General features: G+C 36.9%; 1 protein-coding gene across 10 annotated transcripts in view; it reads right to left on the bottom strand.

The window, feature by feature from the left end:
• Positions 1 to 271: 271 nt before the first annotated feature.
• The window catches only part of LOC148658177 (protocadherin Fat 3-like), a 203681-nt gene continuing 181188 nt past the window's right edge, over positions 272 to 22764 (bottom strand). For 4 of the 10 annotated variants that reach the window (XM_088639234.1, XM_088639235.1, XM_088639231.1 and 1 more), the window contains 7 exons: positions 19123 to 19591; positions 15532 to 15685; positions 14102 to 14760; positions 12175 to 12288; positions 6813 to 6872; positions 5279 to 5326; positions 272 to 4412 (listed from right to left, as the gene is read on the bottom strand). In XM_088639234.1, the coding sequence (XP_088495360.1) occupies positions 3793 to 4412; positions 5279 to 5326; positions 6813 to 6872; positions 12175 to 12288; positions 14102 to 14760; positions 15532 to 15685; positions 19123 to 19591 (2124 nt within the window). In that variant the 3' untranslated portion in view covers positions 272 to 3792. Of the gene's footprint in view, positions 4416 to 5278; positions 5327 to 6812; positions 6873 to 12174; positions 12289 to 14101; positions 14761 to 15531; positions 15686 to 19122; positions 19592 to 22764 lie in introns of all 10 variants that reach the window. The other 6 variants (XM_088639233.1, XM_088639238.1, XM_088639240.1 and 3 more) reach the window with 4 other exon arrangements.

Below are 22764 nucleotides of genomic sequence, written 5' to 3'. Positions count from 1 at the left end.
AGGTTATAACTCTTAAAATAGATTAAGTATTTTGAGTAAAAACTGGTAATTTTAAATCCTTGGTAATTTTCTACTAGTTGGCCAAAGCTAATAAGATGATGTTTCACTAATCTGTGTCACTTAATTCTATTGCAGGTATTAGATACTACAGTATATAAAGGATTTTTTCAGGATTAAATATTTTGGAGGGTGCGAAAGTTTCATTTTTCAGCACAAACCTTCGAGGTGGAAAAACATTCATGAAATACAAAATTAAAGGTACAACATAAACTTTCTGATCAAGTATCTTTATTTTTTACATTTACTTAGAAAACGAAACAGCAGTTAAAAAAGAAATCGATTTGTACACTCAATTGCTGTAATTAGATACACAATTCAATACTGCCTAAAATACTGAACAGGATAAAGAAGAGAAGTGCAGAAGTTCTTATGAAGCAGTCCTTAAAGTGGAAAGAACAACAATAAAGACAGTTTTCCCTTTTTATGACGTTTTCAGAAGCTACATTACAGACAGTATAAAATCTAATGATTCATGAGTTTTTGTGCATTTAACAATGTATGAAATCCAGACTATTCTAATAAATTATGGTTTAAGCATTGGTTAATAGTAATAACTGAAAAAAAACAGGACATTAAAATGATATTCTAAGTTTTAAAAAGAAAATATGGTTAAATTATCCTTAATTTCAAACTGCCTCTTTACTGCCAAAATTCACAATAAACAACAACGTAATTAAAAGGCAGTCTGTGTTGAATTTAATATCTACAAAATCTTGCATTTTAATAGCCTAGTTATATACACTTTATACAACATTTTGAACACAAACTTACATCTTTTACAAAAAAAAGGCATATTATTTTACAAGACAATGATTCTAATAACAAATGCTTTTCTTGGTTTGTTACAGTTAAAGAAACATTTAAAACAAAACTTTACCTTTATCTAGATATTATACGGTATTTCAATTCACAAACCAGATTCAAAACTCTATCTTGAGTATGGGTGTGTATAAGAGAATGCTAGAATAAAAAAGCCTCCCATTTCTACTTGACACCTGTACAATGGCCTTAAAGTTTGAAAGCATCACTGTTATGGCTTTAAGAATACTGGCACACCTCTTGAAGAAATATTCAGTGCTAAGAAACAATGATGGCAGTGTTGTACATCTTTCCCTTTTAATTCCACTTGAGACTCTTTTGAATAAAAGACATCCAACTTATGTTACATCTTAATGGCTGCATCTGAGTGTACCTGTCTTAGATACTGTACCTCAATTATCTCTGACAGTCAAGTCAAGTCATGACACAAAGTAAAGTGAAGGGCAGTCTGGCTTTTCCAATGATTCATAAAACAGTTAATTTAAATATCTGCACATAAAGCCAGTCGGTGCATTCCCTTAGTGAGACAAGGTACTGTACCTCCTTTTAACACTGGAAAATTGCACTGGAAATAAAAGTGCAATACAAAGAGTCACATTTCAGCTTAAAGAGCTTCAAATACAATGGAACTGAAATTCACTGTTGTTCAGAAATTTAGACAGATTACCTCTGGGACTAGGGTCAATGTGCTAAACTCACAGGAAGGGGTGAAAACAAATGCAGTACTGAGGAATAATTTTGGGAATAACAAAATTCCCCCACTTAAAAGGCTTAAACATTTTATATCGTATGCTTCCAAATATATAAAGCAAAGTGGTAGACGGAACTGTAAGCATACCATTATATGCTAAATTTAAAAAGATATCCCTGTTAATGAACACTATTCTGTGAAAATACTTGTTCTATTGTGTGGTCATTCGCACATACACTACACCGACTGTGGCAACTTCTGCTGGTGTTGTTTCAATACTAACAATCCCTAGGTTACTTTCGCGAAGAGACAAGTGAGTAGGACAATCTGTGCTGTGACTTCGGAGCATTTTGTAGCTTGTTCTTTTTTTTTCTGCTGAGAAAACGGGTGTGTATATTTACCCACCAAAATTTGAAGAACTCCTACTGAATAATGTGTTAGGCCTCACAGAGCACCAAGTATAATTTGAACAGCATGTGGCATTTATTCTGCAAGGTTATAAATATTTGAAACCCAATCCCACTTCATTCCCATACCAGGAATTTTGTGTTTGATTGAACTGCATATTGCAGATCGCTGGAGAAAGGATATTGTTCTGGCCAAGGGTGTTGAGAGAAAACAGATTCATGTTCCTCAGGCCAAGCAAACACAATGCTAGTACATGTACTGCCACCTAGTACATTCATTGGATTAGATCCAAATATTTTATTGTTTTAATTTTTCTTCCTGGTTTTAATTTTATGTTTATAGTTCTGAATTTATTAAGCTTTTATATTTGTATGTTTTGAGAGCCTGAGGGCATCAAGCTCTATACCTTAACAATGAATTTTGGAAGTATGACTTTGTAAGGCTAATTACAGTAGGTGTAATGTTCATGAACTGAAAACAAAACAGTAGTACAGCTTGGCACAAGGCAAATGGATTTAAAAAAAGGTCTGCACCACACTATGCAATTAATGTGGGAATCTACCAGCATTGTTAAGTAAGGCTGCTTGAACACAATTGTAAACATAGAAAAAAACAACTTTAAAAGTACACTACAATCTTGTGAGTGCACATCTCTTGGGTGCAGGTATTTACCAGACCAAAGGTGTGTCTCTTTCAGTGAAATGGGTATAACAAGGCACATTAACTGTGCTAAAAACAGAATGTAAATGAGACTGCGTTTATATGACATGTCTGTCAGTGACATGCATACAAATTGTATTAGAGCCACATTATGACAAAAAGATACTTCATCACATTTTGGAGATATTCATTTCTGTATGTTCCTGACTCCTGACAAACTTCTGCATCTTATTTTGATACTCTAAATGTTCCCATAACACAATGCAACACATACTGATACTTTAGAACTCAGCACTAGAGCACTAGTGTACTAGTGTAACAGACATTTTAAAAATACTGTTCAGTACAAGGTGGTCAATTTCTGTTCATTTTGGGAAAGTGTGTTTGCATTTTTTTTCTAGGTCTCTGAAAGCAGCATAATCAGAAGAACAGAGAGCAACTGGTAAATTGGTCCACTTAACTTAGTTACGGTTGAAAAATCCCATAAAAAATACTGACATCCCAGGACAGGAATTGAAGACCTTGATAGTTTACAGAGCTGATAGAGCTTATAGAGTTTATAGAGAAGGTTGTAAACATATCCGGTATTATTAAACCAAATTAGCACATTTTTATCTTTTAATTATTTTATTAAATTCAAATTTCTTTTGTGGTCTTTTATTTAACATATTTTTGGAATATGACCTGTATATTCTGCTAGCAGTTAAACAGACTTGAAACAAAAAGGTAATCACTAAACTCGTTATTATATGTGAACAGAAATGCATATTTTGAGTTGAAATGTTTCTATTGGCATATCTTATCATTCTCTTGATTGTCAAAGTACCCAGTCATTGCATTTGAGTGACAAAGAATATGTAGAATGGAAGCAACCTTTCCAAGAAAAAGTCAAAATTTGCAAATAAAAACCTTAGTTTTTACTTTGTGCTGTCCATGGCTGAGTACTCATACAGTATGTATGCTATCACTAGACAGCGATTTAGCACTATCACAATAACAGCATATCCTTTTACAGCCTCCACTTTTGTACCCTTGCGTGCTCTAAGTCTGAGTGCCCTTTAATTTTGTAAAGCAATTTCATTCAGTGCCCTGCTAAGAATTTTATCCTTGCGGCAGAGCAAAGAAAACAGGTGTGCTTTGTGACCTCCTAGGGTTCACACTTCAGTCTGCTGCTGAGTTTCCATAAAAGGGTGATTGACACCGTCGAAGTTTAGCTCATCCACGCTTTCAAAGTCACTAATGGCCGCCTCTGAATCATCAAAGCCGCAGCTGGCAGAAACGTCCGATGAGGAGGCATTGGCAGACAAGCGCATTGTAATGGACATGTTGTCCATGTTATCTGTCTCCATGTCTTGGCCGTGGCCAATAGTGAAAGTGCTAAACTCCTCCCCAGCTTGGGGGCCCATGGCTTCCAGCTCCGTTGGGAACTGATGAGGCGGGAGGTACTGGCTGGGGTGGAAGCGAGGCCGCTGGCGGCTGTTGGTGCTCAGAGTGCTCTCCACAGAGACAGGCTGGGGTGCAGGCAGGGTGTCGTATTGCTCCTGGTACTCCTCTGGCAGTGGTGGGGGGAGCTGGTCCTGGCTGAGGAACTCTTCCTCCTGCGGTGGAGGATAGTCACTGTCGATGTCATAACCCCCCAGGTAGTAATCAGTCTCCAGCTCTCTGGTGCTGCCAAGGTGCGCAGAAGAATTTTCCCCAGCTTCATAACTTGGCACTTCTTCAATATCAGGCAGTCGGGTGCTGGGCATCCAGTCGGAAGTGTCCCAGTGATAAGCTGCTTAAAAAAAAGAGTTTGATACACATTACTTCCTGTGTGTTTTGTTTTTTCCATGCAAGATTAAGACTACATTAAGGCTTGAAATTAAATGAAAAAAAAAACAACAAACAGTAACCAACAGTTTTGAGTCTTGTCATGCAGCAGTCAAAGAGCATGCAGGATCCAGGTTACATTCCATATTGAGACAGAAGTAAAGCCATACAGCGAGACCAGCTTGATTCACTTAAAGGAAATAAAGACTTGAACTCAAAGTTTAACTCCAAAGTTGTTAACATAGTTCCACAGGGGCATCACAAACTGAAAAGGAAACACACAACACATTTGCCAAACATAGATGGAGCAGTACATAAATATCCCAGTTTACAAAGAAAAAACTCTGTATTTGTTAAGTCTTTTGTTTTCTTTGAAGATGTCATTTCAGGAGGCACATTTGAACACAAAGGGGAGGGGGAGTCTTAAACAAGTTACCCTTCTGTGTTGCCAAATTGATTCAATATTAAACATCTTATGAGTTTCAACTTTGTAAAAGGGCAAAAACATGAATTGTGTAAACCAATAAAATTGGAAAACAATATTGCCATACATTGAAATAACGTTAACAGGCACCTTAAACGAAAAAATAAAGAAAAAAAGTGAACAGGAGCAGTGTAGCGGATTGTACAGTATTAGAGAAGATTGCATGACACTGAGGGTATGCATCCCTCACTAAGCACCTCTGTAAGAAATCACAGCACAAATGCACCTGCACAGTCAGCAGGACATTGACACATGTTGTTGCTTGCTGAACACATGCAAGTAAAGGCTTGATTAAATAAAAAAAAAGGGTCAGGGCCACAAGCAATTCAACACAGAAAAAATGGTACCGGAATTGTCACCTCTGTTGTAGTTCTGCCCTTGATCCATAACAGACACTGCCAGGTGGAGAGCAAATAAACCATTTTAATGCCAGAACGAAGCCTCAGTAAATAAAGCAAGTATTGCAAGCCTGACCTGTAAAATGTCCTCTCTGGTTTCATGATGGCAGGGCAGAAAAGCCATCCGAAAAACAGAGTGGAGGTGACCTTTTCGCTGCAGTTAACTTTGGACGTGTTTACCATTTAAAGTCATAGCTGGTGCAAAACACAGAAGAGTGGAATTATAATTATTTTCTCCACCTTGGATGTTTCAAGGTCAGGTTTAATGAAGTAGGGACAGTGTGGTATTTCTACCTAGGCCTGCTCTTTGCCCTTCTTGGCCCCCAGACCTCTTTGAGAAAACACTGCTTTAACCGTTCATCTAATTTCCTATGCAGTCCCTTTACAGACCACTGGTGAAGGTGGTAAGTCACAGTATGCCTGCCCATACATGGAATGGCACTTTCTGTCAACAAATACTGTGAGAAGCATTTCACTTTTTACAGTCTGATTTAAAAAGATTGAACATATACAGGTATTACAAAAGTATTGACAAAAGTCTGCTTTTTTAAGCCCTTAGTACTAACATTTCAATGCTGAAATGATTTTTAAACCTATTGACTGCTCACACTGAGATCCCCTTTAATTTTTGGTGAAAGACAGTGGCAGATGGTGGTTGCTGCAATAGACTGCAGCTTTTCTATTATTTTTGTGAGCATAAATAAAGGTTATATATACCATAGTGTTACTTCAAGAAGACAGGAGCCTTATTGCTGGACAATCTTTGGTGAAGTTTTGATGCTTTTAATTTAAAGGTGACATTTGGTAAGAGGTGTCAGCTTTCAAATCAAAACTCTGAGGATGCTCTTTCTATTTATATACTTCTTATTAATTGTACATGTATATTGTTTCATGTTTACTTTAATAACAACTACAGAAGGGGTCATGCCTTCTTTTTGTCAACACCAGTGCAGGAGAAGTATATACAATTACTGTGGGCATATATCAGCTTTGTAATAATTTTCAGAGATGACCCAGGCATGGTGAAATATGAAAAATGTAAAGTAATGAAAATTGATAATAGAGGGATGAAGGCATTCCAGATTTTGCAGAGAAAATACTGCTTATATGTTAAACAGCAGGGTACATTAGATTTAAGTACATTCTGCAACCACATGCAATCTGAAGCAGTTCTAGCAGCTCTTGATTGAATCTAGCTGCTGTAATCTAGGAAGGCATAAACAGTTCAGTAAAAGAAGCATAACATTTTGTAAGATGAGCAGAAGCATAAACCTTTGTTTTGAGTACTTGCATGCAACAATTAAAAAAAACAACAACCAGGCTAACCTATTTTCAATGCCGCTTCAAAAAATTGGAATTAATACCCGTTTTTAAGAACAACTTTCCTTTTCCTCATTTGAGATGCAGAGATTTCAGGAAATATGTGTTCGCGTCTTCATAAAAAAACTCTTAAAAAAGCAAATGGAAGAGAAGTTCAGGGTACCTTCATTTTCGATTGTGTCAACTGCATCATTGACCAGTCGAATGACAGTCACTATGGAAGCTTGTGGGGGAAAAGTGGAGGAGAGCAAGAAGAAATAAAGTTGGAAACAGGGTTTAGAACATCAGTCAAAAGTACTAAAATATCATCGTATATCAACAAACTGCTCAAGGACGTGATTTTGAAACCCAACATTTCATGTACTCAAATCAAATCAAAATAAAATCAAATAAAATCAAAGTTTATTTATCAAATGCACAACAATACGGCGTGCAGCAGTAGTTGCTGGAAATGAAATGTATTTTTCTGCGAGCTCACAAAAATCACAAAAATTCACAAAAACACAAAAATCACAAAATTGAGGCTATATTTTTTTAATTGAATAAAACTCAATCTGAGTAGAGCTGTTAAGTTTCTATGGTGTATGCAATATATACATGTAGTGCAGTTATGCTGAATATAGTGAGAATTGTGTGTCCATGTAGCCATTCCAGGTGATTTGCTAAGGAGCTACAGGTTGGCTATTCAGCAGTCTTATTGCCTGGAGGTAGAAGCTGTTCCGTAGTCTGTTGGACTTGGACTGAATGCTTTGGTACCGTTTACCGGACGGTAGGAGGGAATGCTCTATGCATAGCAGTGTAGCAATGCCACGCCCTTCCATTAAATTCCCAATTCCTTTTCAGAGCTTGTTTCTTAAGTGTGAATTCTGATGTTTTCAGTTTAGTTCCTTCTACTTGTCCCCACATTATGAAAATTAAAGTCTGCTTTATTTCTACTGACATTCCGGACTGTTACACACTTCACACACGTTCAGTTTTACTGTATAAAGAAAATGGAACCTTGGAACTTTTATCGTTCCTCTTCTTTCCTAGCATTATATTGGAACACAGGATAAAAACAAAGTAGAGAATTAAGAAATTGCCAAAGGCAACTTTGTCACATTCACCATGCTACAGGTGAGAATTTCCCATTTTATTAGGTGCAAAGACTTGTACACTTCCACTTCCACTTTCAAACATGCCTGGAATGTTTGAAACTAAATAAACTGCAAAAACTTCCATTTTACTTATCTCAGAATTTGACACACACACACACAAAACAAGATGCATTTGACTCTGCTGTCTTAAACATGCTTTTCCTTAGAATCCTCCCACACAATCGTGTTCTCTGCTATCTGGTAAAAGCAATGTTTTTATATTTTATGTAAAACATCAAAACTGCTTGTGGTCTGTGATGCAGTGTTTGTTCATATTTGTACTGCAGGCTTGTCATTTATGTGTTCAAGGAACAATTCAGACTAACTGTATCAATATTTTATTTATTGTATTACAGTAGGTCAATGTAGACATCTGTAAAAGTACTATCATTTCTGCTTGGCATGAGTAAAGATACCTTAGCTGTCAACATATCATTCTGGCATTTTGAAAGAATTGTTAGTGAAAAGAAAGCAATTTATTTCCCAGAACTCTATTAAAACATTGATTAATTGTTAATCTTCAAAACCTAGGTGAATTCAAGTAAATCTGGGTTATTGTGGAAGTAAATTAACACTATGTCTGCAAAGCAAGCAAGTAAAAAACACAGACAAGCAAACCAGCAGAAACAACAATTTCCTCACAGCTTTTTGTTGTTTCAAAAACAATCAACAGAACCTCAAGCAATGATGTCTTAATGAGGATTATCTGTGCTCACTCATTGAGTACTTACTTGAGTAAAGTATTACAAAAGCCTCTTTGCAAAAATCCTAGCACTTAACCACTCACTGTTTATGTGGTTTTCCCCGTAATGTAAACAAGCAACTATACTGTAAATGAGTGTGGGTATCATTTGCTGGGGTTTATTTCCAGCAGGGTACCTCAGCATGAAGGCAGACAGCAAAAACACAAAGTGGCATGTATCATTTTAAACCATAAGCTACTGCATATAAGATCATATTCTATTTGTATTTGTAACTACAGTATGTGCTCCCATAATCTTGGAATTAAATGCCTCTTCCTGATACCTTTACCTTATTTTTTTTAAACTAAATTTCATTCTGTAAACCTTTTTTCTAAAAATGTGTTTTGGAACAGAAACAAGCTTTTTAATGCTCATGCTTAAATTAAAGCACTGGCAATGCTGTTCAGATGATTTGAGCTTGACAGATGCATGTCACTACAGGAAGTTCATTTAGTGAGTAAAGAAGAGTAATGTGAAATTAAAGACAACAAGTCTAGTGGCATTCTGGCCAAGTCATCGTTTTTATTCAGTGTGACTGACAGATTTTCTCATTATCATGGCTTACCAAACTCTATCCATTCCTTTTAAATTTGTTGGACAAACAACTTTAGTAATCCAGCAGTTAAGAGACATACTGTACAGTACTGTATCAAACACAGAAAAATAACTCTCTGTTGGAATTGTGAGCATAAATCTTAGAACTACTATACCTTTGTGCTACAGGTATCCATCCCAAATAATCTAATTTGAGATCCACGTTTTACCCTCAAAAACAATTTTGAGTACTGTTTGAATTGTTTAATTCAAACCTTTAACTGTGAATCAGCCTGTGAATGCTGAAAATAATCAAATTACCCGTGTGTTGCTGACACTTGGCAACTTAAGTGAGAATATATCATGCTTGGAAGAGGTGTTAGTGGGGCCAGCAGGGGGCGCTTACCCTGCGGCTCATGTGGGTCCTAATGCCCCAGTGTAGTGACGGGGACACTATACTGTAAACAGGCGCCGTCCTTCGGATGAGACGTAAAACCGAGGTCCTGACTCTCTGTGGTCATTAAAAATCCCAGGGGCGTTTCTCGAAAAGAGTAGGGGTGTAACCCCAGTGTCCTGGCCAAATTTCCCATTGGCCTTTACCAATCATGGCCTCCTAATAATCCCCATCTATGAAGTGGCTTCATTACTCTGTTCTCCTCCCCACTGATAGCTGATGTGTTGGAAGCGTTCTGGTGCACTATGGCTGCTGTCGCATCATCCAGGTGGATGCTGCACATTGGTGGTGGTGGAGGGGAGTCCCCATTACCTGTAAAGCGCTTTGAGTGGAGTGTCAGGAAAAGCGCTATATAAGTGTAAGCAATTATTATTATTATAATACTAAGGCACCCTCTTATAATATTATTGTGCTTCTGCAGGATTTTTGTACTCACTAAACCGTTAGCTCCATGCATTCCTTAACGGATGTTACTACTCTATTCTCAAAGCATCGTGTTCATTTAATTCCAGCTCAGATTAAGTTTCCTGAACAAATTCAGAGAACTGAGCAGCACTCTTCTCCTGGAAAAGATTCTAAACTGGGGGAGTCCAGTCCAGTATCTTGTTAAGACTAACCTGTTAAAGATCTTGCTATACAAAAGGTTTAAGACGGTTATACAGTTTTATTTTAAATGAACATTTGGATAACCCTTCCATCCATTATTTCCATGACCGAGAGTTGGATGAAGCAGATAGAAATAGGGTGGATTAAGAATTTATTCAGCGATTGAAATTACCAATGCTTTGGATGAAAAAATGTTTTCTGCAAAATAACCATGACCATGTTATGGCCATTTTGCTTCAGGCAAACAGTTTTTGAATGTTCATACTAGTAAAAAAAGAAAGCTTATTGTGGTGACAGTAGTAGTGTTCTGCCACATTTTGAAATCTTTACAATTCCCTTTCACTATTAATACAGAATGATCTTTGGTATATAAATTAAAAGCTAGACATTTAAAAAGAAAATATAAAAAATGAATCCAAGCTACACTACTTAAGAGTATTACACTGCAATTCAATAATTAATGCCACAAGATCATTGCCAGTACATTTGCATAGACCCAGGAAAAGAATAACAATAAATACAGTATAAATATGGTGAGTTATTCAGTGTGGTTGCTGCACATTTTCAATAAACGTAATAAGCAACCCTTCATCACATATGAATGACAATTACCTTTCCAGTTCTGAGAATTGCTGTATACCCTATAATATACTGCTACAAAAGTGACTTTATTTTAAAGTCAAATCTTTGTCATTTTACAACATTCTAGAGGAAATAGGCTTCTACAGTACTTTATTAACTACCCAAACAAATCATAAACAAAAGTAAGTTTTGGGATATTTAATAACAAGTGCTGTTGAAATGTATGTATGAAGACTGATTACAGTATGTCGTATTATACAAAGCTGCCAGAAGTCCAAAAAAGAAAACCAATAATGCATTCATAAACTATATTTGTTCTGTTTTCAGAAAAGGAACTTATGCTGTAGCAGTGTTTTCTGTGTAACAGAAAAATTATATAATTATTTTCCAGTTATTTATTTCACAACAAAACAGATGTACAGAAATATATACATCGATTCATACTCTGACGAACCCTATGATTTCAATAGATGACAGCTTCAAATTAAATCAACACAAAAGATACTCAAATGTAATACTTTCTATTTATTTTTCAATTAAAAGATACTTATAGTGTAGTCGCAGCATGTTTAAGCAGTAAAAACAGTATTACTGTATGTGTTCCAGTGTTGGAGGAAAAAAAACAACAACAAGGTACTGCTCTTGTGTTTATAAACACAATATTTTTTTATCAGAAAATACTTTTATTGCAAATATTTACTTTTCATTTATTCCTTTGAAGCCTTAGAAGACTTTTAAGCAATTTTAACAGTTTGGTCTATTTTGTAATACAGCAGATAGACATATAGTTTACTGCTGCGCAAGTCTTATATGCAAATACTGTAGTGTTTACAAAACACCTATCTTAGAAACAGCAACAGTTTATTGAATATCCACATAAGTGTTTTCTAGTTTTCTAATAGCTCAGTGATTAACTCAAGCTTATTTTGGGTGAAATTAAGCCCAATTTGTAATTTAGCAATCTTCAAATCAATTGAACACAATCTCCAAAACCTGATCACTGCTTAAGGCTAATTATTATATATTGCCACTATACTCTGTTGTAGTATTTATCCATCACATTTACCAATCAAATCTAATCGATTAATGACCAAGTGCACATTATTACTTGACATATTTGTTCCTCACTACACTAAAAGTAACAGGCTGTTGTTCTGACTGTAGAACAAAATGGCTTTGATTTCAGTACTAGTTCACCACAGACTTCTATTTCTACAAAAAGACAGAAATACACTGAGCAGATCAAGTAGGGCAGTACAGTAAAAAGTTGAACATGAGCACAGGTCTGTTGACTCAATCATTCACACAATCAAGTGTCAGAATCACAAAGCAAATTCACACTGGCTTTTCTGTGCTCAACAGAATAAGCAGAAATACTCTAAAATACCTCTGTGTTTGTATCAGCACAGCACAGACCAACTTAAACACACTACTGCTTATCAAGGTATGGAATGCAGATGAGGGTCTTACCATTGTCATCACAGGAGTCAGACTGGAAGGAGCTAAGGGATTGCACCTCTGAATTGCTGCCTTTGTTGCTTCCTGAAAAACAAGTCACTTCTTCCACCATGTCTACTACTTTTCCTGAAACAGCATTAAGAAATCAGAATTAGTGTCAAATGTATGTCACACTTAGTTACTTGCTAAAATCCTATGTTCTAATTATAGCTAAACTTTTTTAGAGGCATGCCAGAGGAGCATTTCTACAGATCCTCATGCTCCCCTTTCAGGTACAGAAATCACTGCTCGAAAGCCAAATCTTAAAATGGTGATTCTAAATTGGAAAGGTAATCAACAGTACAATGGAACAACAATGATGGAAAATATCAAACTGCAATCTGAGTGTTAGGAATAAGAAATGGTGCCTGCTTGTTTTATTTGAATGTTTTTCTCTGAAAAGAATATCCCTAAAATGACTGCAATGCTGCCCCTAAAAGTTTTATTTACAGATTGAAGTTTCAAATTCTTAGTACTGCAGGGAAATTCTTGCCATTCTTCCTGCCTTGCCATGTCACTTTAAACTTTTTTTGGACAGTATGTGCAACAATAGAGCATTATGTTAATAAAAATGAGTCAATATATAGCACTGGGTAGTTATTTGACATTCCTCAACCACACACTTCTTCACCTAAATAACTCCTTGCCATGCTCACGTAATATATGGGTACTTCATCTACCAGCCCCATATTTAATGAGCAAGCCACAGCACAATCACCAATATTCCAAAGACACACCATGTACTATATATGCACAGCTCTGTATACAGTATATCACACTGCCAGGACACTTATTCTGCCAAGACACTGTACAGTATAACATGAATGTTTTTGTAGTATTAAATGTGGTCAGTAACACATTTACCTTCCTTTATTTTCCTTCATGCACAAATAGTAAATGCAGCTACAATCTGAGATACCAATATTGATTGAAAACTATGGCATTTCCCAGTTCATTATTTTTAAAACAATCTACTTTGATCACGATCATGTCAGTTTCATATAGCCTAGTGAAATGCAATGAAGTTGTAGTTCAAAGTCCATGTAGAGGTCATCTACTCTAATAAGAGTGAATTGATTTTTCCCTGCTTCACATCTTCCTTACAATTTCTTGCATTTAATTAATGACACCAGCAGTGAAAAAATTTGAAGCTTTTTAAAAAAAAATGGATGGATATGTTTCATCTGTTGAACGTGATAATATTGTTACCCCTAGGTAAGCTTCTCCTTTGCATTTCAAACCACAGCAAAAGCAAATCTGTAACCACAGATAAACTATTTGCTGTCATACTGATGGTAAGTGATTGTATTTCCATTTTTGTTATCATCAGAGTATCTTCTCAGGGTATTTCTATAATGTATTAAAAATAAACCCAAGAAGGTGGCTCTCCCATTTTTCCCTGTGTACTGATTTCATTTGCGATTTCAATTTGTTAATTTAGATCAGGTGGCATAATGTTCTAAACCATCTCTGTTGTATTTATTCTGAGGTTCAGCCTTTGTGTCTGCCGCATTATAAAGCTTTTTTATTAAGTGCTTTTTCTAAAACAAAGGAACATGCAGAAAAAAAAAATTGATCTTATATTTTCTCAAATTATATCACAATGTAAAGAATGTCCTTTTTTAAATACACGCAGATGCGTTTAAGCAGCTAAAACTAAAAATAAACTAGAAAGACATGTTTTGCCATGACCACTCTTACCAGAAGGCCCAGCACAATGGGGCCACATTTTGAAATGCTCGCATGACAAATCATGGCTCCACATCCCATTTTGTTTCGTATCTATCCCATTGCTCAATTTAATTCCCCTTCATTCTCACGTTCTCAGACGTATAATTTTAAAAGACTTTATTAAATCATTTTTCCCCATGGCGTCTCACATGCTGCCACTCAAACTCACCGTCAGAGTCTGCTTCCCAGGCCGTCTTCCGGATGGAGTCGCAGTCAGAGCGGCAGGGGGAGACAGACGGGAGGTTGGGGGCTACGCTGCACACCACCACACCCCTCCTGGTGGTCAGAATCCGAGGGGACTCAGGGTGGAAGGTGGTCATTTCCGTGTGCTCCACACCAAGGCTATCCACAATCTTGTCCAGGTTGCCCCGAGAGTCACTCTGAAAGCAGGGGGTGTAGGCCATGGGTCTCACAGGCACCTGCGGGGGCCCTCCAGCCTCCTGGTAGAGGTTGCACGGGTCTGCGTTGTTGCGCACGCTCTTAAACTGAATCCCGTTCGCCTTGTTGAGCAGAGCTGCAGTGGCGGGGTCCTGCACCAACGTGATGTTGTTGCGGGAGTAGTTCTTGCGGAAGACCTTTTTGCGGAAGGCGATGAAGAGAATGATAAGGACGAAGATAACGAAAAGGACGACCGCGATTCCAATCAGCTCCTCTTTGCCCACGTAGGAATGGCCTGCCTGAATGTTAGGTACCACCACTGGCCTGAGTCCACAGTACTGTCCTACATACCCTGCCGTGCAGTTGCAATAAAAAGCACCAAATGTGTTCACGCACACTCCTCCATTCTCACACTCCTCTCTCTGGCACTCATTGATATCTTCTTCACATCTGCAAGACAACATCAGAATTGCTTGTTGAGGTGTTTGCATTTCAGAGTCTTCTGTATAACTGAAATCGAATAAACCTTTTTCAGCAAACCTGGCTGATCATACATGTTTTCTTGCCACCCCTGTGGTGAAAGACACTAAAATCAAGTCACACTAGAAGAGTAAAGATTGAATCAATAAGAATTATTTTTTGTTCAGAAGAGTTGATAAGCTGAGGCAAATTTTATGTTACTGTAGTATGACGTTTGTATGACCTACTTTCAATTTAGTCTGATAAAATAACTGTTGAGGAATGTGCTTTTTAAAGGGAAGATAACATAACTACAGTACATTAAAATACTTAAACTACAACCACAAAATATATATTTATATACAATTCCCAGTTCTGAATGATTATAAATAACATTTGCTTTATACTGTTCAAAAATGGCATTGAACAAGGCAATGCAATATTACACTGCCATCTTCTGGCACTCAAATGTATTTCCATATTCCAAAAATAAATCACATTTCCAAATCTCCAAAAGAATGAAGCTCTATTTTATGTTGTGTATATGACATGATCTTATATTGCTTTTATACTGTATCTTATCTTTTACTGTCATACTACATTTTTTCACTTACTAAATTGATGTGAAGCAATTAAGTCACAGAACTCTCATGTTTTTCATTCTGGACTGAATTACAGGAAGGGAGAGGATTTGCATCTAAGGCTTTAACGTATTCAATTTTGAACGCAAGCTGTCAGAACATGACTGAATCACCAACTTACGTGAGTCCAGTAAAGCCTCTTCTGCAGCTGCACAGGAATGCATTTCCTATAGGTTTGCAGGACCCTCCATTCTGGCAGGGGTTAGGGACACAGGAAGTGATTTCGGTTTCACACCTCACACCAGTGAACTGTGACGTACAAATGCACTCAAATCCTGCACAGGACAAGAAATAGTTGTTAACAAATCAGCCGACTCCAAACTGTTTTCACTTGCAAAGCTTCCGATTATACTATATTCCTTCTTGAAATCTGCAGTATGGACACATCAGTGTTTTTCCATAGCACTTCCTTTAAAAGAAGGTTACTACTTGAAAAAAAATCATGCATAGTATGTAATCTGGGTTTAAAACAATTGTTTTTGGCCAGGAGAGCTATAGGCTTAAACTCTAAAGAACAACATTGACCTAAGCAGTCTGCATACAAGACATATTTGCATTGTTATGACTCTCTCTGGGTAGCAATTGGTATTTGCCTATTGATTTGTGTATATACGTCAGACATTGGCAGCTGTGGCTGGCGTGAGTAAGACAGAGAAATGCCAGTACAAATACAACACAATACCTCTGGGAAATAAAAAGTGAAATGTCAGTAAACATAATAAGAAAGAGAGATATCTGAATACTATTTATCAGCAGCACACACATTTACCTGATTGGACAATGAAACAATCACAGTACTTCAGATAACCTTTGGCAGGGTTGTGTCTGCCAAAATTGACAACACCAACAACAATAATAATATCTTCATGGCTTCAAGACAAAGCTTTCCATGATGGAAAAACAAATAAGTAAGTGACACAATGCTACATTGGGAGTTAGAAACGCATGCCATTTCAGTCAAGACAATGACATCCAAGAATGACAAGGTACTATGAGAACCAGCTTGCTTTACAAGTTGTTCACTGACATACAACAAAACCCTTTACATTCATGTTTAAAGATAAGAGTTCTGATCTATCAAAGGTCTCCTCCCAAATCCAATTATACAACCTACATAGAACAACAAAAGTATAGTCATACTGTACTCAGAGCTATGGAACAATGCCAGCCATTGTGCTGTAATGTGCATTTTTGTTGTTTTGAATAACTGAGAATTAAACAATGACTGTGGGATATCAGGGAAAATCTTATTGGGTATAAACACAGGAATGTGATATAATGTGATATAGCTTTTATTCTGCATAGTTACAAGTAGACTATACATTTAAGATGACACCAGTATGATACAGGAGCTACAGCCCATTAGGAGAAAAATATTTTTTCCATTTTATAGAAAGTACTTAATGCACTGAATTTAAATATCAAAAACTCAATTATAAAAACTGAAAAAGTCCACAATGCTGGTGCAGTCAGAATTGCATGAATTGCAGAATTGCTGGGAATCAGAATCATATTGTTCCTTCTTTATCATGCACTACTACAGTTTGTTTGACAAAATTTACCTGTAATTACCATAGTCATACCATAGTTATTACTAGCTATTTATTTCCGATCAATATAGTGAATTAAGCTTTTATAAAATGTACAATAAAGCTTGAGTGCAGGGTGTAATGTTAGTACTTTACACTCAACATGCAATCTGGAATAGAAAATCTTATCTAGAACAATCTTAATTCATCTACGAACCAAACAATCAATTTTTAACAAACTGAAGAGTTTACTGCACATGACAAAGTGATAATATAGACAAGAGGTCACTATCCAGGTTGTTACCTTGCTGTCTCTCATCAAATAAATAGTTTTCTGCTTGTATCAAAAGAAATGCCACATTCACAGAAGCAACAACATTTTTAAAAAATGTTTTCCATTTCAGAGTAGCAAAAACATAAAGTAAATAAAGTAAATCTCTGTGATTAACACTTCAAAAAGTCACCTCTCTTTTCCCATTCCCAAAGATATACATTTCTTACTTCTACCTTGAGTGCACATAAGAAGAGATTGAGTTATCATTTCTGAAGATACACACAACACATTTCACCGATAATAGTTTTCTAACCCATCTTTAGATATATAATTTAATAAAAAAGTACAGTTCTTTTTCCTTCTCTTTTATGTTTGAGATGGTTATCAGGGTTTGCTGATGCACCACGACACAACAGTGTGTGTTTTAATTTCCTTCAGCAGTCTCCCTCGGGTTCTATCTGAAATCCTTATCGACAGCAGATCTGTAAGTACGATACCTGAGTAATGAAGTTTGGAAGCCCTGTCACAAGGAGTAATGTTGCGCTTTGGGTATCAGTCGAAACCTTATTTTAGCACACTGCTTCTCATTCCTGAAGTTCAACATCTCTTGTATTGCAGCACCATTATAACGAGTCTTCTGCATTATAAATAATAGTTTTTTGTCAAGTTTGTATTCTTTTGGTACATACTGTATAATTCAGTACCAGACATACACCTAATCTGAAGGAAAGGGAAAGTCGAAGCATTAAATGGGCAATGGTGAATATGCAAGAGTATAAGAAATATTTACTGTATATGGTCGTTTTCTGTATTCATACAGAAAAACATCAAGACCAAATTGTTTCTTCATTACCCAGAGTATGACAGTGACAGTGCTCAGTAATATTATTGGTGTACAATCTACCCAGATTGTACACCAATAATATTACTGAGCACTGTCACTTTTTACATACTATAACACCTGCAAAATGTATACAGAATTATTGTTGCAGTGTCAAACTGGCACCATTCTAAAATGACATTTAAAAAGTAAATACTGTTGTAATTATTATTGATAAGATAATTATTGTTGTAATTATTATTGATAAGATAATTAATCGAAGGAAATATTAAGAATTCAATTTATTTTATGAGTGGAAGTATTTTCTATTATACATTTATAACTTTTGCTAAGATATTCAGACTTGGGTCATGTGACAAACCAAGCTAGACAGAGAGACTCGAACAGATAATATTCTTAAGTATGAAAGTATATAACTGAGAATGAGTCACTGAAAGACTGAAACTTGATATTTCAAGAGGATGTTGTGTGATGTTCCAAAAATAAATATACACTGAAGGATAAACCAACTTTTTTTTAACATTTTTAGTCTGAAAAAAAAAACTTGACATATATTCCACTGCCTTCAGCTATAAGGCTGGGACTGTTAAAACTATTTATATAACTTCAAAGGGGATAAAAACCTTCACAGATATTCTGTATTTAATCAAAACCTTTTTTATTCTGTACATGTGTGCATCACCAACATTCTCAGCATGTACCCAAAATAATTAAGAAGAGAATGAAAGAGAAAATTCGAAACATCTGGCTATCACCCTCATTTCGATTTTTATTAAAAGATAGGCAGCCAAATAGCCCAAAGCTTTTCTAATCACCTGGTGTGGTTCCGGATATTTACTAATGAAGGCCTTGCCATGTCTTTCAAAGGAATGAAAAAAGGTTATCTATTTCCAATTTGGTTCACTGAAAACGAATCTCGGCATATTATTACCAAAATGATTATCTTTAAATGTAGCACTTACAAAAACACACAAACAAGCTAAAAAAAGAACAAGAACAAAAAGTTAAAATAAATAGGGTTATGAGCACCATTTAATGCTTCCAAGTAATGTAATTCCCACTACTTACCACCAGATGGAAGGCTTGCACAACTTCCACTATTCTGGCATGGAGTTCTTTCACATGCATCAGGGTACAGCACACAGCCAAGCTTCAACTCCGTCAGACCAACCACTTCTGCATAGTGGCTCCGCTTGTTCTGAAGGGGCAGTTCATTGTTGTTGAGGACTACTGAGTCCAAGCACCCCTGAAAGCCCCCAAGAACCAAGGGACTCTTCTTGTCGGTCAGACTGCGAGCATTGGGAGGCTGTACCTGGGCACCAAAGAAGATGGAGCCATCAGGCCCCAAAGGCTGGAAATGTAGGGGTGCCCTGCGGCGCTCCACATAGATGTCATCTAGTGACAGACTCGTGAAGTTGCGATTGAGCTCAAGAAACACTGTGTGCCAGTTTCCGTCATTAATAGGCCGTCCAGAGATCACTAGGATTCCAGGGCTGTTGCCACAGTCCAACTGGAACCACAGCTTGCCATCCTCAATCTGTCAAAGGCAATAAAAGATACAAAGGAGGAATTTTAAACACTCTGAACAGATCACAAGCAAGGAAGCTTCACTGAACACAGTTGGAGGGGCCTCTTTGCTGATATTTACAATTGAAGGCAGCATGGAACACATTGGTTTCAGGGTGGTGAGATGTACAGTTTAAAGTAGGAAATCAATGTTTCTGACAGCTTTAAATAGATATCTGCTTAGGCAAACAAGTAAGGAACATGTATTTAAAGAGTGGTTTAGTGGTTCGAGGCTTAAAAAGAAAACCTTGTTTGTCCTTTTGTTTTGTGTAGATGCACATCATATGTTTTAAAGATTACTGCCAAATTATTTGGAATCTTCCCACAAGGAATGAAATCGACTGACAAAATTGATTTATGCAGTTGATTTATTTCAATTAATTAGAGTATGGAAATTGAACACAAACATCCCTGTTTTGAATAAACTACATTTATGTCCTTTTGCAAACTTAAGCCTACATACTTTCAGGAATTCAATGTGCAAAGAAAAAAAAGCACTTCTCCTTCATTTCAAAACTTAATTTACTGTTCATTTTTTAAATGTATGAACACTTGCAAGTCACCTAATTCCAGCTCTATTTCTAAGATATACAGTGCCTTGCGAAAGTATTCGGCCCCCTTGAACTTTTCAACCTTTTGCCACATTTCAGGCTTCAAACATAAAGATATACATTTTTTATTTTATGTGAAGAATCACCAACAAGTGGGACACAATTGTGAAGTGGAACGAAATCTATTGGATTTTTGAAACTTTTTTAACTAATAAAAAAATGAAAAGTGGGGCGTGCAAAATTATTCGGCCCCCTTGCGTTAATACTTTGTAGAGCCACCGTTTGCTGCGATTACAGCTGCAAGTCGCTTGGGGTATGTCTCTATCAGTTTTGCACATCGAGAGACTGAAATTCTTGCCCATTCTTCCTTGCAAAACAGCTCGAGCTCAGTGAGGTTGGATGGAGAGCGTTTGTGAACAGCAGTTTTCAGCTCTTTCCACAGATTCTCGATTGGATTCAGGTCTGGACTTTGACTTGGCCATTCAAACACCTGGATACGTTTATTTGTGAACCATTCCTTTGTAGATTTTGCTGTATGTTTGGGATCATTGTCTTGTTGGAAGATAAATCTCCGTCCCAGTTTCAGGTCTTTTGCAGACTCCAACAGGTTTTCATCCAGAATGGTCCTGTATTTGGCTGCATCCATCTTCCCCTCAATTTTAACCATCTTCCCTGTCCCTGCTGAAGAAAAGCAGGCCCAAACCATGATGCTGCCACCACCATGTTTGACAGTGGGGATGGTGTGTTGAGGGTGATGAGCTGTGTTGCTTTTACGCCAAACATATCGTTTTGCATTGTGGCCAAAAAGTTCGATTTTGGTTTCATCTGACCAGAGCACCTTCTTCCACATGTTTGGGGTGTCTCCCAGGTGGCTTGTGGCAAACTTTAGACGAGACTTTTTATGGATATCTTTGAGAAATGGCTTTCTTCTTGCCACTCTTCCATAAAGGCCAGATTTGTGCAGTGTAAGACTGATTGTTGTCCTATGGACAGACTCTCCCACCTCAGCTGTAGTTCTCTGCAGTTCATCCAGAGTGATCATGGGCCTCTTGGCTGCATCTCTGATCAGTCTTCTCCTTGTCTGAGCTGAAAGTTTAGAGGGACGGCCAGGTCTTGGTAGATTTGCAGTGGTCTGATACTCCTTCCATTTCAAGATGATCGCTTGCACAGTGCTCCTTGGGATGTTTGAAGCTTGGGAAATCTTTTTGTATCCAAATCCGGCTTTAAACTTCTCCACAACAGTATTACGGACCTGCCTGGTGTGTTCCTTGGTCTTCATGATGCTCTCTGCGCTTTCAACAGAACCTTGAGACTATCACAGAGCAGGTGCATTTATACAGAGACTTGATTACACACAGGTGGATTCTATTTATCACCATCAGTCATTTAGGACAACATTGGATCATTCAGAGATCCTCGCTGAACTTCTGGAGTGAGTTTGCTGCACTGAAAGTAAAGGGGCCGAATAATTTTGCACGCCCCACTTTTCATTTTTTTATTAGTTAAAAAAGTTTCAAAAATCCAATAGATTTCGTTCCACTTCACAATTGTGTCCCACTTGTTGGTGATTCTTCACATAAAATAAAAAATTTATATCATTATGTTTGAAGCCTGAAATGTGGCAAAAGGTTGAAAAGTTCAAGGGGGCCGAATACTTTCGCAAGGCACTGTATAGTGTGTTGACTATCAAGAATTTAATGGAATATACACCTTTAGAAAGAACTAATTGTACACTAAACAAAAGCTTTGGAAATACATAAACATTTATTATGCTGGAAAACAATCTTATTAATAAGCTTACATATCTTTCTTATCTGCTGTTTATATTTTAAGAAGGACATGTCAGTGGCACCAACTTCTCGTTTGAACTGAATTTATGAGTCTTCAATCTTGATTTATTCAATGTATAGCACTGAGACAGTCCTTGTTACAGCAGTTAATGATCTGTAGATAAGCGCCAACACTAGTTCTCACTCTATATTAACATTCTAGAATCTATGCGCTGATTTTGACTCAGGTGCACAGCACTATCGTGTCGTTTAATGCTTTGGTGCTCATCTTTTTGAGATAGGTATAATTATTCATGGACCAACATAGCTATGACCTGCACAGAATTCATTTTATACGAGAATTTTTAGAGGTGTTATTATTCGAATTAGTTACTGCATGTAGTCAGCATGAGTTCAAGGCACCCACACATAAGAATCACACATTTTCCTTCTGCTGCTCCTTTTTTTAAAAGAAAGAGCCCGTCTAGCTGCTTATCTTATTCCAAGATGATTCTGAGCTGTAGTACTAAGGAAAATTTGATGTATACAGCACTGCACATGCAGCCTAAAACTGCTAAAACCAGGTAAGGGAAATCTTTACATTACCAGGTATTTTTAGTATCACTCCAATAAAACAGCCTTGTAAATGACCTCATATTAACTTCATCATAGTGAATACTTCATTATGGTTTTTTGTCCATATATTCAAGAGGAAGTCATAACGTAACAAAAAGGAATGGACATCTTAGTCAAAATAGTAAAAAGAGACACCACGAAATCTCGGGGTGACCTGTTAATCCATTATCTGAAGCAAAAATCTCTAA

Source organism: Lepisosteus platostomus, chromosome 7 (assembly GCF_059453375.1).
Source record: "Lepisosteus platostomus isolate fLepPlt1 chromosome 7, fLepPlt1.hap1, whole genome shotgun sequence".
NCBI classification, from domain to species: domain Eukaryota; kingdom Metazoa; phylum Chordata; class Actinopteri; order Semionotiformes; family Lepisosteidae; genus Lepisosteus; species Lepisosteus platostomus.
Note: the sequence above shows the minus strand (reverse complement) of the source record. Positions and strands in the feature narration are given on the sequence as shown.